At 48.1% G+C, this 19919-nt stretch overlaps 1 protein-coding gene across 4 annotated transcripts in view; it reads left to right on the top strand.

Annotated features, from left to right (window-relative positions):
• The window catches only part of LOC132389564 (NACHT, LRR and PYD domains-containing protein 3-like), a 46739-nt gene extending 27022 nt beyond the window's left edge, over positions 1-19717 (top strand). For all 4 annotated transcript variants that reach the window (XM_059962038.1, XM_059962040.1, XM_059962042.1 and 1 more), the window contains 12 exons: positions 2196-2362; positions 3261-3432; positions 3531-3596; positions 6878-7041; positions 7931-8102; positions 8202-8267; positions 15434-17171; positions 18184-18270; positions 18418-18588; positions 18744-18914; positions 19070-19237; positions 19402-19717. In XM_059962038.1, the coding sequence (XP_059818021.1) occupies positions 2196-2362; positions 3261-3432; positions 3531-3596; positions 6878-7041; positions 7931-8102; positions 8202-8267; positions 15434-17171; positions 18184-18270; positions 18418-18588; positions 18744-18914; positions 19070-19237; positions 19402-19489 (3230 nt within the window). In that variant the 3' untranslated portion in view covers positions 19490-19717. The remainder of the gene's footprint in view (positions 1-2195; positions 2363-3260; positions 3433-3530; positions 3597-6877; positions 7042-7930; positions 8103-8201; positions 8268-15433; positions 17172-18183; positions 18271-18417; positions 18589-18743; positions 18915-19069; positions 19238-19401) is intronic.
• The last annotated feature ends 202 nt before the right edge of the window (positions 19718-19919 follow it).

The raw sequence follows: 19919 nt of genomic DNA, 5'->3' as shown, positions 1-19919 counted from the left end.
TATCAATGTCATTATCAAAGGAGAATGATCTGACAATATTCTTGCTTTATATTCCATATTTTTCACTCTGTCTTGAATATTCATTGTTAGTAGGAAAAAATCTATCCTTGAATAAGTTTTATGTCTATTTTAATAAAATGAATAATCTCTTACTTTTGGACTAATACTTCTCCATATTTCAATCTTTTATCAATGATAAAGTTAATTTTGCTACTTTTGATTTTGTGACAACCTTTGTTGATCTATCGAAAACTGGATCTAGACAAAAGTTAAAATCTCCGCCTATTAATATTTTGTCATGTGCGTTAGCTAAATTCAAAAAGACCTCGTATAAATTTTACATCATTTTCATTTGGTGCATAAATATTCATAAGAGTCCATATTTCTGAAAAAAAATGGCAATGTATAATTACATATCTCCTCGTCAAATCAATTAATACATTTTGTATTTTAATTGGTAATTTTTTATTAACCAAAATTGCAACTCCTCTCGCCTTTGAGTTAAATGAAGCTGCAATAACATTTCCAACCCAATCTCTTTTTAATTTCTGATGTCCTTTCTCTATTAAGTGTGCTTCTTGTAAAAAAGCTATATATATTTTCATTTTTTTAATGTGTGTTAAGATTATTTTTCTTTTCACCGGTCCATTAAGCCCATTAACATTAAAACATTAAAAATATAGTAAATTAGTCATTATTTTTAATTGGGTTACTCCAATCTATAATAATACCTAATCTTTCAACTTTCGTGGAACCTTGGGGAATCTTTTTAAAATTCTCCATGCTGCTATGTGTGTCCCCACCAAACATCCAGGCAAAAAAAGATAGAAGAAAAATAGAATATAAAGAAAAAAACAAAATTCCCCCCTACAAATGTTGTGGGTAAAAAAGAACACAACATTACCCCTATCTGTTGTACGGGTCATGGCAATCTCCATGATTACACACGTCAATCCCGTAGCAATCGATCCAAAGCTCCTCCAGCTCCCCCGCGACATAGAAAAGTATATACTTAAGAAGAAAAAAAAATTCACTGGGTTAAATTCCTTTTTTCTCTTCAGAAGTTTATAACTTATATCAGGATAGAAAAGAACTGCTTTCCCTTCTATCATCAATGTCCCTTTACTCTTTCTGGCACAGTGGGCAGCCTTTATCTTGGTATCTTAAGCATTTTATCAAATTTGATTGCGGATTTTGATCAGCTTGAGGTCTTGATCTTAAGGCTCTATGAGTCCTTTCAATTTCATTTAGACTTTCTTCCATTTCCAAGTTTTCAGGGGTCCATTTTTGAAAAAAAACTATTGGATCTTCTCCTTCTATATCTTCTTTAAGTCCAACAATCTTAATATTGTTTCGTCTACTAAAATTTTCTAGCTTATCCACTTTTTCCAACAATGGTTTTCTTTCTGATGTCCAGGCAGAGATATTATCTTCCGTTTTGTTCATTCTTTCAACCACGTCTTCGGTTGTGGCTTCCAAGTCTGTAATTCTCTTTCCATTTTCCTGTCTTTTTATCATTTTATCAAACATAATCTCCATATTTACCTTTTTCTGATTTCTTTTAATGCGTTTATTTTTTCTAATTTACGCATTATTTGCATCAAAGTTTTTTCTATATTTCCAGAAAAACTTTTACCTCCATCTTCGTCTGATTTATCCAGAGAATCTGAATCTGCCGCAGATTCACTTTCACTTCCGGTTTCAATCGGTACTGGGATTTGTAGTTCTGGTTGCTCGCGTTTGCGCATGTTCCTTCCTTCACGTTTGCGCAGTTCTTGTTGGACTTTTTCTTTGGAAATGGTCGATGTTGCCGCAGTTTCCTGGTCTGTATCACCGCAGGTAAAATGTACCTGAGCCGCGGTTCTCTGGCAGCAGCGGGCCTTGATTCTGTTCCAACTTGCGTTGTCTTCACGGTAGTAGTTTTCTTCATCTTCTGTTTGTGAGACACAGTTTGAAACAATCCGGAGTAGTTTATAAGTAACTTTTAGAAAGTATTTACTAACTTTTCTTCACGTAAGCATTAATTTACTGATTTTTTACGGGAGAGCTGGTTTCCCGCGTCTCGATCCTACGTCATCACGTGTCCCCCCCCCCTCCCCCGGACTGTGTTTTGTTGTGATCTTTAGGTTCCAGAGAGAAAGTTACCACCCAGTATGGTGTTGAAATTTCTTTAATGCTCCCCATTTTCCCCACAGGTCCGAGCTCAGTGATCACCAAGCTCCTGGCAAACTGTGACGATTCCCAGCTGCTGCGGTTGACGGAATTCTACAGGGACAGGCTGGAGCAGGCGATGGAAGGAGGGGTGCACGGAGTGAGCCTGGCGTTAATGGCCAAGAATCAGTTCAGTGTACAGGAACATCGGGTGAGTGGGAGAGAGAATGAGTTTGAATTTTTGCAAATCACAGGACTGATGGGTGCCGGAACTCTGACTCATCGGATATTATATTAGATAAAGGAACAACTGGGAAATAAATGCTCTACATACAATCCCAGACATGTGAATCTGAACCAGTGATAGAAAGGGGTGAAAAGACCCCGCGGAATGGTGGGTGGCTGCTCAATGTTCAGAGTGAGTTGAGTTGTGTGGGCTTACAGTATTAAATTGAAATATTACGGGAAGTTTTGGTTTGGGAAGAACGTGCAGCGTGATGGCAGGATGACATTGAAAACTGGGACATCATCTGTGGGTGTTACAAGAGCTTGAATGTGTTCTGTTCTGAGTGGAGATGATAGTGTTTCAATCCGTAACTGCAGACAGTGTGGATCGGGGAATACTGCCATGTTGTAATGTGTAATCACTGAATAAACCTCCACTGGAAAAGGCAAAGGAAAGGCATCAGGTGTCAGCCGGTAATCCGCTGTCATGTTGGACCCTGGCGGACTGAGGAGATGAATCACATCATCTTTTCTGAAACTTCCCAGAGACTGTTCACGCTGATACAAAAACCCTCCTGACTTCTTTCTTCATCTGTGATCGTTATTTTCTGATTTCTGTTTTACACGGTCAAATCTGGTGAGGAATTATTTATGGATTTGGAGCCACGTTAACAAAGCGGTCACAGACCAGCCAGGATCTCATTGACTGGTGGACCAGGTTCACGGTGAATGTCCCTCTGTGTGCTCTGCACTCAGAATGTACAGTCCATGTCCAGACAGGATCAGCACCCGTCCGGGTGATCCCGTTACAGAGCACATCATTTACTTCTCATTCTCTGTGTGAATCTGTCAGTCCCCAATATGTTCACTGTTACTCTTCACAGAAAATCTCTGATCTCGCTGATAAGGGAGAGCGGGCGGACAGTTCTAAACTCCTCCTGAGCCTGGTGATGGAGAAAGGCTCCCGCGCTCGGAGGGTGATGTGGGAAACCTTTGTGAAAATGAGGATTGGTGTTCCAGAGATGGACAAAATACTGAAGGAAATACAGGAACATGGTGAGATAATATCAGCGATTAATTCAAATTTGGATTGAATACCGTACATGTTACAATTTGACAAAAATGATTTCCTCAATTTGTTTAAATTCAAACAGGTTGTGATCCTTCCCATCAACCAATTCCCGCTCAACATTTACTAAAGGTTCTCAGTGAGCTGGAAGGTAAGTGACCATGCATTGAACATTGAAGAGTATAACACAGGAACAGGCCATTAGGCAAATAATATTCTGCCAAAACAGCTAAGAAATAAATCAAACACACCCAAACTCTAATCTCTCCTTCCTTCACCGTGTCTATCTGCCTCCATCTTCCTTACATCCATGTGCCTGTCCAAACGTCTCTTAGAAGTCTCTAAAAATTTGTCTCTACCACCTTTCCAGGCAGTGTGTTCCAGGCATCCACGACTCTCTGATTTAAAAAAAAACTACCCTCACATCCCCCTTAATCCAACCCCCGCTCACCTTCACTGCACACCCTCTAGTAACAGATATTTCAAACCCAGGAGACTGATTCTCTCTGCCCTCTCTAACTAAGTCTCATAATTTCGGATAGTTGTCAGAGCTCCCTCAATCTCTGATGACCCAGAGAAAACATTCCAATTTTATCCAGGCTCTCATGATAGCACATGCCCTCTGAACCGGCAGCATCCTGGTAAACCTCTTCTGCCCCCTCTCTAAAGCCTCAACATCCCTCCGGTAGTGCGGTGATCGGAACGGTACGCAATGGCCCAGATGAGGCTGAAGCAGAGTTCATCAAGTCGAATCTTGTCCTCTGTTTCCACCAACGGTTGTAATTTGCGTCGGGCGGTTCAGTTGTTGAGCCACAAGGAAATGAGCAGGTAAATGTTGACACTGTGACAGAGAACACAGTGAGACACAGGGAAACGTGTTTGCTAGAGGGAGAGTTTTCAAAGGACATTTTGAGGAAAGAGGCAGAGAGCTGGCGAGTTTGAGGAAAGTGGTCACAGCACTCTGAGTCCTGCAACTACAGATCCCCACCGGAGTCTGAGTGGAGAAGTGGTGATCTGGAGAATGGAAAAATAATCTTATATTTCTTCACACCAAAAAGTCAAAACCTTCTCTTGCCAACCACTGCCCCTTCCTGAACAGCCTCATCCTGAACCATTTTCCAAACTCCCCCAGTTCCCGCAGATGATCTTTTCTCAGAGTTGGGCGTCCACTGAAGTTCCAGTCACAGAATAGTAATAATAGCATCACTTTAATTAGAAAAGCAGGGAACATCCCAACTGGTCTGTTCAACCACAGAGCAGCAGATGAACCCGCTGTGTTCACATCTGCACTCACTAGTGCAAACACTGCTACAGTGTTAGAGAGGGTGAGACTGGGGGACGTATTCCTCAGCTCAGTCCACAGAAGCTGAGATTCCTGTCTGCCGGTGTTGTGTGATGGACACTGTGGAAGGATGAGAGATGGGAATTAGGACAGGGAAACCGAGGGTTCTGGGATTGCGGCAAGGAAGGTGCAAAGGACTGGAAATATCTATAAATAATATTGCAATTAGTTAAATTGTGACCATCTGGATGGGAAGCTGACTACATCCATAAGCCCATCATGTCTGTGAAAATGGAGCCCGGGCCAGTGCATGAGCTCAAGAGATTGTAAGACATCTTCAGCGCAGACTGAGTTGGATTACTCAACTGCACATTTAACAGAGGAGAGAGCGTAGGAAAGACAAATATCACAAAACTTATTAATGTTGCATCAGACCATGTCCTATCTGATTATTCGAAGCTCTCAACAGAAATATAAGGAATCTCGGCCAGAACCTTGGTTTAGGGTCTCTCATTTACAGGAACAAATCCCAAAGATGATAATTTAAACTCGGGACCAGAGATAGACGAATCAGGAAATTTACAGACTACTCATGCCTCTGTCACTTCTGTCAATGCTGTTCCAGTCCACATCTGCTCAATGAAACTCCACACTTTCCCAGCAACATGGATTTGGTAAATCACTACAAGCTTGTTCGTCACTATTCCTCATGTTGTTTGTCAAGGGAACAGGCACAGCAGTGAAATTCTCACACCCTTTTCTGAATATGAAGCAGAAACACTTCCCGATTATTGAAGAACATCATTTCTACCACTATCACATTCTCTAAAGTAAATATGTCCACAATCAATGTTTTCCTACGCTCCCTATCACAACCGAGTACATTGAATGGAGACCCCACACTCCCCTGACAGGGTCCTGACACACTGTGAGACCTCACACACCCCTGACAGGGTCCTGACACACAGTGAGACCCCACACACCCCTGACAGGGTCCTGACACACTGTGAGACCTCACACACCCCTGACAGGGTCCTGACACACAGTGAGACCCCACACACCCCTGACAGGATCCTGACACACTGTGAGACCCCACACACCCCTGACAGGGTCCTGACACACTGTGAGACTCCACACACCCCTGACAGGATCCTGACACACTGTGAGACCCCACACACCACTGACAGGGTCCTGACACACTGTGAGACCCCACACACCCCTGACAAGGTCCTGACACACTGTGAGATACCACACACCCCTGACAGGGTCCTGACACACTGTGAGATACCACACACCCCTGACAGGGTCCTGACTCACTGTGAGACCCCACACACCCCTGACTGGGTCCTGACACACTGTGAGACCCCACACACCCCTGACAGGGTCCTGACACACTGTGAGATCCCACACACCCCTGACAGGGTCCTGACTCACTGTGAGACCCCACACACCCCTGACAGGGTCCTGACTCACTGTGAGACCCCACACCCCCCTGACAGGATCCTGACACACTGTGAGACCCCACACACCCCTGACAGGGTCCTGACTCACTGTGAGACCCCACACACACCTGACAGGGTCCTGACACACTGTGTAACCCCACAGACACCTGACAGGTTTCTGACACATTGTGAGATGAGAAAATCTGTAGTATCGGGAATTCTAACCATCAGACACAAAATGCTTGAGGAACTCAGTGGCCAGACATCAGCTATGGGAAAGAGTAAAGAGTCGACGTTTTGCAAAGGATCTCGGCCCGTAACATCGACTGTATACACATTTCCATGGTTGCTGCGTGAACTGTTGAATTCTTACAGCAGCTTGTGTATGTCTCTACTCACGTTTGGATTTATAACATCCAATGTATCAAATATTTATTTACACCCCTAACTCCACGTGACACCACTTTCAATCATTTAAAATCCATGGGGTCATATCCATGTTCCTCAGTTCACTACTCACTGCCCTGTCTTTCGCTGTGAAATTCCTTCTCTGATCTGTCCTTCCAGATTGTAACACTTCTGTGTGTCTATTTCTGATTCTGTTTGGCAACGTGCTGCACAGAATCCCCGTCTTTAGGCTCCAGAGATAAGTTTGTGGTCCATTAGGTGTTCGATAATGTCTTTAATTTTCCCCATTTTCCTTCACAGATCTGAGAGTGATCACCGAGCTCCTGGCAAGCTGGGACGATTCCCAGCTGCTGCGGTTGATGGACTTCTACCGGGACAGTCTGGAGCAGGCGATGGAAGGAGGGGTGCACGGAGTGAGCCTGGCGTTAACGGCCGAGAATCAGTTCAGCGGAGAGGAACATCGGGTGAGTGGGAGAGAGAAAGGGTTTGAATTTTCACACGTCACAGGACTGATGGGTGTCATAACTCTCACTCATCGGATCATAAAGCTTAAAACAAATCAGAAATAAAGAAATTCTTAAAAATGTGAATCTCAAGCGATGGTTGAAAAAGTTGTAAATACCCCTGCTGGTGGCTCAATGTTCAGAGCGAGGGGAGTAGGCAACAGTTCTATGATGTTGCAATTAACGAGCTTAAATGGAAGTACGGCAGGAATCTTTATTTTGGGAAGAGTGTACAGAGTGACGGCAGGATTCACTGAGAACCGGGGCATTACGACTGGATGCCACAGGAGCTCGAGTGTGTTCTGTTCCCGCTGGAGATCATTCTGTGACAATCTGTAACTGCAAACAGTGTGGATCGGGGAATACTGCCATGTTGTAATGTGTAATCACTGAATAAACCTCCACTGGAAAAGGCAAAGGAAAGGCATCAGGTGCCAGCGGGAAATCCGCTGTCATGTTGGGCACTGGCGGACTGAGGAGATGAATCACATCATCTTCTCTGCAAATTCCCAGAGACTGTTCACGCTGATACAAAAACCCTCCTGACTTCTTTCTTCATCTGTGATCGTTATTTTCTGATTTTGTTTTACACCGTCAAATCCGGTGAGGAAATATTTATGGATTTGGAGCCACATCAATGAAGCGGTCACAGACCAGCCAGGATCTCATTGACTGGTGGACCAGGTTCATGGTGAATGTCCCTCCGTGTGCTCTGCACTCAGAATGTACAGTCCATGTCCAGACAGGATCAGCACCCGTCCGGGTGATCCCGTTACAGAGCACATCATTTAATTCCCATTCTCTGTGTGAATCTGTCAGTCCCCAATATGTTCACTGTTACTCTTCACAGAAAATCTCTGATCTGGCTGATAAGGGAGAGCGGGCGGACAGTTCTAAACTCCTCCTGAGCCTGGTGATGGAGAAAGGCTCCCGTGCCCGGAGGGTGATGTGGGAATCCTTTGTGAAAATGAGGATTGGTGTCCCAAAGTTGGACAAAATACTGAAGGAAATCCAGATTTATGGTGAGATAATATCAGAGATTAATTTAAATTTGGATTTAATACAGCACACTTTAAAATGCTACGAAAATGATTTCCCTCAATTTGTTGATATTTAAACAGGTTGTGATCCTTCCCATCGACCAATTCCCGCTCAACTTTTACTAAAGTTTCTCAGTGAGCTGAAAGGTAAGTGAACATGCATTGAACATTGAAGAGTATAACACAGGAACAGGCCATTACACAAATAATATTGTGCCGAAACAGCTAAGAAATAAATCAAACAAACCTGAAGACTAATCTCTCCTTCCTTCACCATGTCCACATGCTTCCATCTTCCTTACATCCATGTGACTGTCCAAAAGTCCTTTAAAAGCTTCTAATAATTTGCCTCGACCACCTTACCAGGCAGTGCATTCCAGGCAGCCACGATTATCTAATTTAAAAAATAAGCTGTCCTTCACATCCCCCTTCATTCTACACCCTCTCACCTTCAATATATCCCCTCTGGTAATAGACATTTCAACCACTTCAATATATTCCCTCTGGTAATAGACATTTCAACCACGGGAAACGGATTCTCTCTGTCCACTCTATCTAAGCCTCTCGTAATCTTGTGAACCTGTGTCAGAGCTCCTCTCAGCCTCTGATGAACCACAGCAAACAACCTAATTTCATCCAGCCTCTCATGATAGCACATGCCTTCTAAACCAGGCAGCATCCTGGTAAACCTCTTCTGCTCCCTCTCTTAAGCCACAACATCCCTCCGGTAGTGGGGCGATCGGAACGGTACGCAATGACCCAGATGAGGCTGAAGCAAATTTCATTAAGTTGAAACTTGACCTCTGTTTCCACCAACGGTTGTAATTTGCGTTGGGCGGTTCAGTTGATGAGCCAACAGGATCTGACCTGGTAAATGTTGACACTGTGACAGAGAACACAGTGAGACACAGGGAAACGTGTTTGCTAGAGGGAGAGTTTTCAAAGGACATTTTGAGGAAAGAGGCAGAGAGCTGGCGAGTTTGAGGAAGGTGGTCACACCGCTCTGGGGCCTGCAACTACAGATCCCCACCGGAGTCTGAGTGGAGAAGAGGCGATCTGGAGAATGGAAAAATAATCTTATATTTCTTCACACCAATAAGTCAAAACCTTCTCTTGCCAGGCACTGCCCCCTCCTGAACAGACTCATCCTGAACCATTTTCTAAACTCCCCCAGTTCCCGCAGATGATTTTTTCTTAGAGTTGGGCGTCACTGAAGTTCCAGTCACTTTACTTAGCATCACTTTACTTAGAAAAGCAGGGAACATCCCAACTGGTCTGTTCAACCACAGAGCAGCTCTTACCAGAAATACAAGGAATCTTGGCCAGAACCCTGGTTCAGTCTCTCTCATTTACAATAACAAATCCCAAAGATGATAATTTAAATATGGGAGCAGAGATAGACGAATCAGGAAGTTTACAAACTACTGACGTTTCTGGGACCTCTGTAAATATTGCTCCAGTCCAGACCCGGTCACTGAAACCCCTCAGTGCCCCTGAACACGGGTTTAGAAAATCGCGACAAGCTTGATCATCATTGTCCTTCATCCTGTTTGCAGAGGGAACAGACAAGACAGAGAAATTCCCAAACCCATTTCTGAATATGAAACTGATACACTCCCTGATTATTGAAGAACATCATTTCTGCCACTGTCACATTCTCAAAAGTGAATATATCCAGGATCAGTGTATTCCTACGCTCCCTATGACAGCCCAACACATTGAATAGTCACCCCACACAATCCTGACAGGGTCCTGTCACACTGAGAAACCACACAACTCTGGCAGGGTCCTGACACACCATGAGACCACACACAACTCTGAGAGGCTCCTGAAACACTTTGAGACACCACACACCCCTGACAGGGTCCTGACACACAGTGAGACACCACACACCCCTGACAGGGTCCTAACGCACTGTGAGACTCCACACACTCCTGACAGGGTCCTGACACACTGTGAGACTCCACACACTCCTGACAGGGTCCTGACACACTGTGAGATCCCACACACCACTGACAGGGTCCTGACACACCATGAGACCCCACACAACTCTGGCAGGGTCCTGACACACCATGAGACCACACACAACTCTGAGAGGCTCCTGAAACACTTTGAGACACCACACACCCCTGACAGGGTCCTGACACACAGTGAGACACCGCACACCCCTGACAGGGTCCTAACTCACTGTGAGACTCCACACACTCCTGACAGGGTCCTGACACACTGTGAGATCCCACACACCACTGACAGGGTCCTGACATACTGTGAGACCCCACACAACCCTGACAGGGTCCTGACACACTGTGAGACCCCACACACTCCTGACAGGGTCCTGACACACTGTGAGACCCCACACACCCCTGACAGGGTCCTGACATACTGTGAGACCCCACACATCCCTGACAGGGTCCTGACACACTGTGAGACCCCACACACTCCTGACAGGGTCCTGACACACTGCGAGACCCCACACACCCCTGACAGGGTCCTGACACACTGCGAGACCCCACACACCCCTGACAGGGTCCTGACACACTGTGAGACCCCACACACTCCTGACAGGGTCCTGACACACTGTGAGACCCCACACACCCCTGACAGGGTCCTGACATACTGTGAGACCCCACACATCCCTGACAGGGTCCTGACACACTGTGAGACCCCACACATCCCTGACAGGGTCCTGACACACTGTGAGACCCCACACACTCCTGACAGGGTCCTGACACACTGTGAGACCCCACACACCCCGGACAAGGTCCTGACACACTGCGAGACCCCACTCACCCCTGACAGGGTCCTGACACACTGTGAGACCCCACACATCCCTAACAGGGTCCTGACACACTGTGAGACCACACACATCCCTGCCAGGTTCCTGACACACTGTGAGACCCCACACACCCCTGACAGGTTCTTGTCACACTGTGAGACCCCACACACCCCTGACAGGGTCTTGTCACACTGTGAGACCCCACACACCCCTGACAGGGTCTTGTCACACTGTGAGACCCCACACACCCCTGACAGGGTCCTGAGATACTGTGAGACACCACACAACCCGACAGGGTCCTGACACACAGTGAGACGCCACACACCCCTGACAGGGTCCTGACACACTGTGAGACCCCACACATCCCTGCCAGGTTCCTGACACACTGTGAGACCCCACACACCCCTGACAGGGTCTTGTCACACTGTGAGAACCCACATACCCCTGGCAGGGTCCTGACACACTGCGAGACCCCACACACCCCTGACAGGGTCCTGACACACTGTGAGACCCCACACACTCCTGACAGGGTCCTGACACACTGTGAGACCCCACACACCCCTGACAGGGTCCTGACATACTGTGAGACCCCACACATCCCTGACAGGGTCCTGACACACTGTGAGACCCCACACATCCCTGACAGGGTCCTGACACACTGTGAGACCCCACACACTCCTGACAGGGTCCTGACACACTGTGAGACCCCACACACCCCGGACAAGGTCCTGACACACTGCGAGACCCCACTCACCCCTGACAGGGTCCTGACACACTGTGAGACCCCACACATCCCTAACAGGGTCCTGACACACTGTGAGACCACACACATCCCTGCCAGGTTCCTGACACACTGTGAGACCCCACACACCCCTGACAGGTTCTTGTCACACTGTGAGACCCCACACACCCCTGACAGGGTCTTGTCACACTGTGAGACCCCACACACCCCTGACAGGGTCTTGTCACACTGAGAGACCCCACACACCCCTGACAGGGTCCTGAGATACCGTGAGACACCACACAACCCGACAGGGTCCTGACACACAGTGAGACGCCACACACCCCTGACAGGGTCCTGACACACTGTGAGACCCCACACATCCCTGCCAGGTTCCTGACACACTGTGAGACCCCACACACCCCTGACAGGGTCTTGTCACACTGTGAGAACCCACATACCCCTGGCAGGGTCCTGACACACTGTGAGACCCCACACACCCCTGACAGGGTCCTGAGATACTGTGAGACACCACACAACCCGACAGGGTCCTGACACACTGTGAGACCCCACACACCCCTGACAGGGTCCTGAGATACAGTGGGACACCACACAACCCTGGCAGGGACCTGACACACTGTGAGACCTCACACATCCCTGACAGGGTCCTGACACGCTGTGAGACCCCACACATCCCTGACAGGGTCCTGACACACTCTGAGACCCCACACACCCCTGGCAGGGACCTGACACACTGTGATGCCCCACAAACTCATTTTAGGTTCCTGACACACAGTGCGAGGCCACGCACCCTGCCAGGGTCCGGATGCACTGTGAGATCCCACACACCCCTGGCCATGTCTTGACACACTGTGAGACACCACACACACCTGACAGGGTCCTGACACACTGTGAGACCCCACACACCCCTGGCAGGGACCTGACACACCGTGATGCCCCACAAACTCATTTTAGGTTCCTGACACACAGTGCGAGGCCACGCACGCCTGCCAGGGTCCGGATGCACTGTGAGATCCCACACACCCCTGGCCATGTCTTGACACACTGTGAGACACCACACACACCTGACAGGGTCCTGACACACTGTGAGACCCCACACACTCCTGGCAGCATCCTGACAAACTGTGAGACACCACACATGCCTGACAGGGTCCTGAAACACTGAGACCCCACTCACCGCTGGTACTGTCCTGACAGGATGTGAGACCACACACTCCAAACCAGATACTGACACATGCTGAGACCCTCACACCCCTAAACAGGTTGACACACTACGAGACTCCACATATTTCTGACAGGGTCCTGACACACCGTGAAACACCACACATGCCGGTTAGGGCGCTGACAACCTTTACGACCCCACACTCCCTTGACAGTGTCCTGATATACTGTGGGACCCCATATGCCCCTGACAGGATACTGACACACTGTGAGACCACACACATCTGACAGGGTCCTGACACACTGTGAGACCCCACACCCCTGACAGGGTCCTGACACACTGTGAGACCCCACACCCCTGACAGGATACTGACACACTGAGACCCCACACACCTGACAGGATACTGACACACTGTGAGACCCCACACCCCTGACAGGATACTGACACACTGAGACCCCACACACCTGACAGGGTCCTGACACACTCTGAGACCCCACACACCCCTGGCAGGGACCTGACACACTGTGATGCCCCACAAACTCATTTTAGGTTCCTGACACACAGTGCGAGGCCACGCACGCCTGCCAGGGTCCGGATGCACTGTGAGATCCCACACACCCCTGGCCATGTCTTGACACACTGTGAGACACCACACACACCTGACAGGGTCCTGACACACTGTGAGACCCCACACACCCCTGGCAGGGACCTGACACACCGTGATGCCCCACAAACTCATTTTAGGTTCCTGACACACAGTGAGAAGCCACACATGCCTGCCAGGGTCCGGACGCACTGTGAGACCCCACACACCCCTGGCCGTGTCCTAACATACTGTGAGACACCACACACCCCTGACAGGGTCCTGACACACTGTGAGACCCCACACATCCCTGACAGGATCCTGACACACTGTGAGACACCACACACCCTTGTCAGGATCCTGACACACTGTGAGACCCCACACACCCCTGACAGGATCCTGACACACTGTGAGACCCCACACACCCCTGACAGGATCCTGTCACACTGTGAGACCCCACACACCCCTGACAGGGTCCTGGCACACTGTCAGACGCGACACTCCCCTGACAGGTTCGTGATACACCATGAGATGCCACACACGCCAGATAGGGTCCTGATACTCTGGAATTTAGAAGGATGCGAGGGGATCTGATTGAAATATATAAGATTTTTAAGCGATTGTACACACTAGAGGCAGGAAACATGGTCCTGATGTTGGGGGAGTCCAGAACAAGAGGCCACAGCTAACAATAAGGGGTAGGTCATTTAGAATGGAATTCAGGAAAAACTTTTCACCCAGAGAGTTGTGGATCTATGGAATGCTCTGCTTCAGAAGGCAGTGGAGACCAATTCTCCAGATGGTTTCAAGAAACAGTTAGATAGAGTTGTTAAAGATTGCGGAGTCAAGGGATATGGGGAGAAGGCAGGAACGGGGTACTGATTGTGGCTGATCAGCCATGATCACATTGAATGGCGGTGCTGGCTCAAAAGGCTGAATTGCCTGCACCTGCACCTATCGTCTATTATCAATTGACAAACCGTGAGACCCCACACTCCTGGCAGGATCCTGACAAACTGTGAGACACCACACATGCCTGACAGGGTCCTGAAACACTGAGACCCCACACACCGCTGGTACTGTCCTGACAGGATGTGAGACCACACACTCCTAACCGGATACTGACACATGCTGAGACCCTCACACCCCTAAACAGGTTGACACACTACGAGACCCCACATATTTCTGACAGGGTCCTGACACACCGTGAAACACCACACATGCCGGTTAGGGCGCTGACAACCTTTACGACCCCACACTCCCTTGACAGTGTCCTGATACACTGTGGGACCCCATATGCCCCTGACAGGATACTGACACACTGTGAGACCCCACACCCCTGACAGGATACTGACACACTGAGACCCCACACACCTGACAGGATACTGACACACTGTGAGACCCCACACCCCTGACAGGATACTGACACACTTTGACCCCACACACCTGACAGGGTCCTGACACACTGTGCTCTCCCCATACATCCCTGGCAGAGGCCGGACACAGTGCATAACCCCACACACCCGACAGGTTTCGAACACAGTTTGAGATCCGACGCACCCCACCCACCCACCCACAGTTCATGTTCTGATCAGCAAATCTGCTGCTTTGTATTTTGATTCAGTGATGGTGGAAGGGGAGGGTGAGCTGTATTTCCCCGACCTGTTCCTTTGACAGAATGACCACCACCTTCTTCTCTATCTCCATATGCCACATCAACACAAGGGATTAAAAGATACTTCCTTAGGAGCAATGATATCTGTGGCAGTAGTGAGATGTTGTCCAGTACGGGACAGTTGGGGGTCAGTAAACTACCAGCGAAATACTCACCTTCACAGCACAGTTAATGTGGAAATGTGATGATCTGGTGTTTATCTGGAACAGGCCTCTCTGTCCAGTCAGAGGTCTGTTAATCAAATTTACTTTACTGTACGAACAACCATTGATGAATCCATCAATGCAACAGCTCTGAGCTAACTCTTGTGTGCTTAAATACTGAGTTCTGAGCTGAGGCATCTAACAGTTTGTCCACTGTCTGTTCCCATGGAAGATGTCCAACAGAAACACAAGGAGACTCTGCGGGCACAAACTGAAACACTGAGAGTGAACACGATCCTGATGAGGGAGAAGGTGAAGGTTTTCCAGCTGGTTGATCGATACGCTGAGCTCACGGTCATTTCTACTGTTCGAGACCGGCTAATGGTGGAACATGAGCTGCTGGCAAGAGGCAGAGACCACGAGGAGTGGAGAGAAAAACATCTCTGCGGAGAGCTGGAGAAACTCCAGATGGATCAGTTGTTCCAGAGCAGCTTTTCCCAAACTAACTCCAAATCTGGGAGTTCAGCAGCAGTGGCCGGAGTCCCAGGGATCGGGAAAACAACAATGGTACAAAAGATTGTTCATGACTGGGCCACAGGGAAAATATACCAACAGTTCCAGTTTGTCTTCAGTTTCAAATTCCGCGATTTAAACACCATTAACTGCAGAATAAACCTGAAGGAACTGATCCTGAATCAGTATCCTTACTTTGGGAATATCCTGAGAGAGGTCTGGAAGAACCCAGAGGGATCGCTGTTTATATTCGATGGTTTGGATGAATTCAATGACCAAATTAATTTTTCTGACAGTCGGAGAGACACGGAAACTCGGTGCACGTGCACAGATCCTGAATACAAGTGCAAGGTGTCTGACATTCTGTACAGTTTAATCCAGCACAAGCTGCTCCCAGGGTGTTCAGTGCTGGTGACCACCCGTCCCACTGCGTTACATTTATTGGAAAAGGCTGAGATCGGTACCGAAGCTGAAATCCTGGGATTTTCAGGTGAGGAACGGAAGGAATATTTCATCAAACATTTTGAAGATCAGACGGTGGCGGAAGCTGTTTACAAACACGTGGAGGAGAATGAGATCCTGTACTCCATGAGCTACAACCCCTCCTACTGCTGGATCCTCGCTCTGGCACTGGGCCCCTTTTTCACACAAAGAGTCAGGGACCCACAGCGAGTTCCCAAGACCATTACCCAACTGTACTCCTACTACATTTACAACATCCTGAAAAACCATGGCCGTGAGATTGAGAACCCCCGTGATGTGTTACTCAGGGTTGGTCAGTTGGCCTTCAGAGGAGTGTCCGAGAGGAAGATTGTGTTTACAGATGGAGATTTGATCAACTACAATCTGCAGCCTTCCCAGTTCCTGTCCGGGTTCCTGATGGAGCTTTTGGAGAGAGAGGATTCTGCCCGGAGCGTGGTGTACACATTCCCACACCTCACCATCCAAGAGTTTGTAGCTGCAGTCGCACAATTCCTGATCCCAGATGGCAGAGATATCATGAAACTCCTCACTGAAGCCCACTGTGTGAAGGATGGGCGATTTGAGGTATTTCTCCGTTTTGTTGCTGGTCTCTCCAACCCAGTGACAGCTCGGGGCCTGGAGGAGTTTCTGGGTCCATTTCCCAATGAAACAACCTGCCGGGTGATTGACTGGGTGAAGGAGGAGGTTAAACGCCAGAGTGGAAACACAGAGAGTAAAGCTGGTAATAGGAGCCTCCTGAACACATTGCACTACCTGTTTGAGTTTCATAATCGTGGACTGGCTCAGGCCGCACTGGAATCTATGGATACACTTTCATTCTGTGGAATGACACTGACCCCGATTGACTGCGCGGTCCTGTCTCATGTCATCGGACTCTGTGATACAATAAAACACCTCGACCTGGAGTACTGCCTCATTCAAAGTGAAGGAAGCCAGCGACTGGGACCCGGGCTGCACAAGTGCCAGGATTTGAGGTAACGACTTATCTCTCACTCTGATCTGTGAAACTGTTCCATTTTGCTCTTTCAATGTCAAGGGATTTGGTTAAAACTATAGTAAATGAGCTTCTGAAGAATTGTGACAAATGCCCTTGTGATTGGCCACTAATTCCCCAAGTACAGGAGGTTACTGTGATTCCTTGTGAAGGGCTGTTAGAGACTTTGTCAGTTCAGAGAACACCGGCCTTTGGTTTAATGATAATAAATCACAGGACTGGCCGTGTTTTTCTCAGCCTGTGACACGTCCATTGACAATGTTCCTTCTCACTGCTACTGACACCCAGACCGACACTGACTGCAGCAGGTGGGTCAGAGCTTCACACCCCCTTCCCGGTGAGGGACAAGAGACCGTCAGCAGACTGCCCCAGTGAGAAGTAAAGAAATACCATTTTGAGATTGTCCTCCCTGCCCTTCCCCGTGTGCGACTATCACCATCAGTCCACCTGTGTGACTGTGCTCACTACCAGATACCCCGACACCATGGGCACATCTTCTCTCCCGACTGTGGCCCTCAGTTCAAACCCACCTCTTCCTTGCAATCTTTTTCTGCATCCTCTCGTCTTGTAGGATTAACTTTTCCCATCCTCCTTCCTCCTGTGGGATCTCTCTTCCCATCGAGTTTTCCTCAGGTGCGGGCTCTTCCACCATTCCCATCGACAGTCTCCCAATCATAAATTTTCCTCACTGTGGGACTTTCTTCCATCATTCATCCCTGCCCCTTCTGATGCTCTCAGGCCAATAACACTTTTCTAACTGCCAGAAATGAGACAGAATATGTGTATTTTACAGGGTCACAACAACAGATTAAATTACTGATATTCGGTGAATACCCTGGAGCTGGGCAGAGAGGGACGTTGACAGTGATGGGAACACCGATCAGTGATTTACTGAAGGGTATCGTGGTTCCTGAAATACCTGATTGAGAGTAATTCCCTCAGACCCTCATCAATTCATCCATTTGTTCAGCAATCTGTCTGTTTGTGTTTAGACTTGCGGGGAATGAACTGGGAGATTCAGGAGTGAAACTGGTTTCTGCGGCTCTGAGGAACCCGGAGTGTAAAATACGGAAACTGGGGTAAGTACCAGTCTGTGGGAGATTGTGTTTACAGTCACTGGGTGTCTGACACTGAACATTAATGTGATCAGTAATTGAGATACAGGTAAACTCTGGGAATTTGTACTACCTCCTCTCTCAGTGTCCTTCACTTTCTCTCATCTCCAGGTTGGACAATGTCGATCTTACAGTTTCTGGCGCTGAGAATCTTGCCTCCGCTCTCGGAACAAACCGATCACTGATGGATTTGAACATGGATCGTAATAAACTGGGAGATACAGGAGTGAAACTGGTGTCTGTGGCTCTGAGGAACCCGGAGTGTAAAATACAGAAACTGGGGTAAATACCAGACTGTGGGAGATTGTATTTACAGTCACTGGGTGTCTGACACTGAACATTAATGTTATCAGTAATTGTGTTACTGATAAACAGTGGGGATTTGTACCGTCTCGTATCTCACTGTGTACTTCACCCTCACTCTCTGTCATCTGCAGGCTGAGAGATATCAGTCTCTCAGATTCTGGTGTCGAGGATCTCGTCTCCGCTCTCAGAACAAACCCATCACTGACGGAGCTGGATCTGAGTGAAAATAAACTGGGAGATTCAGGAGTGAAACTGGTTTCTGCGGCTCTGAGGAACCCGGAGTGTAAAATACAGAAACTGCTGTAAGTACCAGACTGTGGGAGATTGTGTTTACAGTCACTGGGTGTCTGACACTGAACACTAATGTGATCAGTAATTGTGTTACTGATAAACACTGGGGATTTGTACCATCTCCTGTCTCTCTGTGTCCTTCACCCTCACTCTCTCTCATCTCCAGGCTGTACAATGTCGGTCTCAGGGATTCTGGCGCCGAGGATCTCGCTTCCGCTCTCATTACAAACCCATCACTGACGGAGCTGGACCTGGGATTAAACTCACTGACAGACCGATCTGTCCCCGCTCTCCGCCGCCTCATATTGACCCTCCCGAGTCTGGAGCGGATCTGGTGAGTGTTTGTGTTAATGTTCAATGTGATGAAATATCAGCGGATCCGCGGGTTTTCTGGTGATATTTGTCTGTGAGTGTTGTTGAAACATTAACCCCGGTCCCCTGTTACTGACACTGTTGTGTAATCAGTTTATTTCATCTTTATTCTCCCATCTGTTTCAGGCTGCACTGGAATCGGTTCAGTCCAACAGGAGAGAGGGAACTGAGATCACTGCAGGAACCCAGACCAGGACTGAGAGTGGAGTTGTGAAGATCTGAATGTGTGAACAGCCCTGCTCGCTGGATGAGGACATGTTGGCCGATTTCCTGCAATACACGTTTACTTTCTAACTGTTCTAACAGATCCTGGCTTCAGCCGAGCTCTCTGTGATCTCAGAGGCGGTGCCGCAGTGACATGATTCCGCGTCCTATCCAGTTCACACATTCCTTAATTTGCATTTGTCATGATGAAATCAATAAACCGCTGTAACTTCCTGCATTCCTGAGTCTCACTAGAGGAGACCTGGAGTTACTGCTGCCCCCCGCATTCGGTGAACTGCAATAATGGTTCTGAGCTCCTCACACTGGTACAGCAGCGTCTCAGAGATTAGGCGCCCACAGACAGTTAATGCCTGTAATGTCTGTAATTCTGTAATGTCAGACGTGATTTCACTGGGTTCCCAAGTACGAATGGGATGCGG

This window comes from Hypanus sabinus, unplaced genomic scaffold (genome assembly GCF_030144855.1).
Source record: "Hypanus sabinus isolate sHypSab1 unplaced genomic scaffold, sHypSab1.hap1 scaffold_602, whole genome shotgun sequence".
In the NCBI taxonomy this organism is placed as follows: Eukaryota; Metazoa; Chordata; class Chondrichthyes; order Myliobatiformes; family Dasyatidae; genus Hypanus; species Hypanus sabinus.
The sequence above is the reverse complement of the archived record's forward strand: the minus strand, read 5'-3'. Positions and strand labels throughout refer to the sequence as shown.